The sequence below is a fragment of the Egretta garzetta genome, unplaced genomic scaffold (genome assembly GCF_000687185.1).
Source record: "Egretta garzetta isolate BGI_Z169 unplaced genomic scaffold, ASM68718v1 scaffold341, whole genome shotgun sequence".
In the NCBI taxonomy this organism is placed as follows: domain Eukaryota; kingdom Metazoa; phylum Chordata; class Aves; order Pelecaniformes; family Ardeidae; genus Egretta; species Egretta garzetta.
In genome coordinates this window covers 270,913-271,486 of record NW_009258546.1, presented here as the reverse complement: position 1 = coordinate 271,486, position 574 = coordinate 270,913, and the positions used below count along the sequence as shown (strand labels likewise).

The 574-nt window shown below is 49.1% G+C and overlaps 1 protein-coding gene across 2 annotated transcripts in view; it reads right to left on the bottom strand.

Annotated features, from left to right (window-relative positions):
* The window catches only part of PBX3 (PBX homeobox 3), a 136,913-nt gene extending 136,375 nt beyond the window's left edge, over positions 1 to 538 (bottom strand). For both annotated transcript variants that reach the window (XM_035903115.1, XM_035903116.1), the window contains exon 1: positions 380 to 538. In XM_035903115.1, the coding sequence (XP_035759008.1) occupies positions 380 to 504 (125 nt within the window). In that variant the 5' untranslated portion in view covers positions 505 to 538. The remainder of the gene's footprint in view (positions 1 to 379) is intronic.
* Between the last annotated feature and the right edge of the window lie 36 nt (positions 539 to 574).

The following is a 574-nucleotide window of genomic DNA, read 5'->3' as shown; positions in this document are numbered from 1 at the left end:
GCCGGACAGTGTCCAACGGGAACGGGCAGGGATCAGCCACAGCTTCCCGCGCACCGGAGCGACGGCATAACCATCGCATACTTCACTATTTATTATATATATCTATTTTTTTTTTAAAAAAAAAATCATTAAATAGCAACTTTGGCTCTGCCTCGGCTGCTTCCAATTTCTCCTACGGCGCCAAGAAGTTGCTCTTAAATTGTGAGACTCTGGGTCTCTGCAGAGGAGCAGGAAGGAGAGAAATAAACCCCACAGACACACACACGAGAGGGAAAAAAAAAAAAGGAGAAAAAAAAAGGGGGAAAAAAAGGAGGAAAAAAAGGAGAAAAAAAAAAGGAGAAAAAAAAAAAGAGACAAGGTTTAATTAGACGAAACCAACTTTGCTTGTGCCTCATCCAGGCTTTGGTCAGTGATGGTCATGATCTGATGGAGGATGTCGCCGATGTCCTGCTTCCTGCCGTCGCCGTCTGCCCCTTCGTGTCCGTGGGGAGGAGGCAGGGCCATGCCCCCCTGCACCGAGTGGCCGGCCAGGTTCACGCCGGCCAGAGTCTGCAGCATCCTGGACTGATCGTCC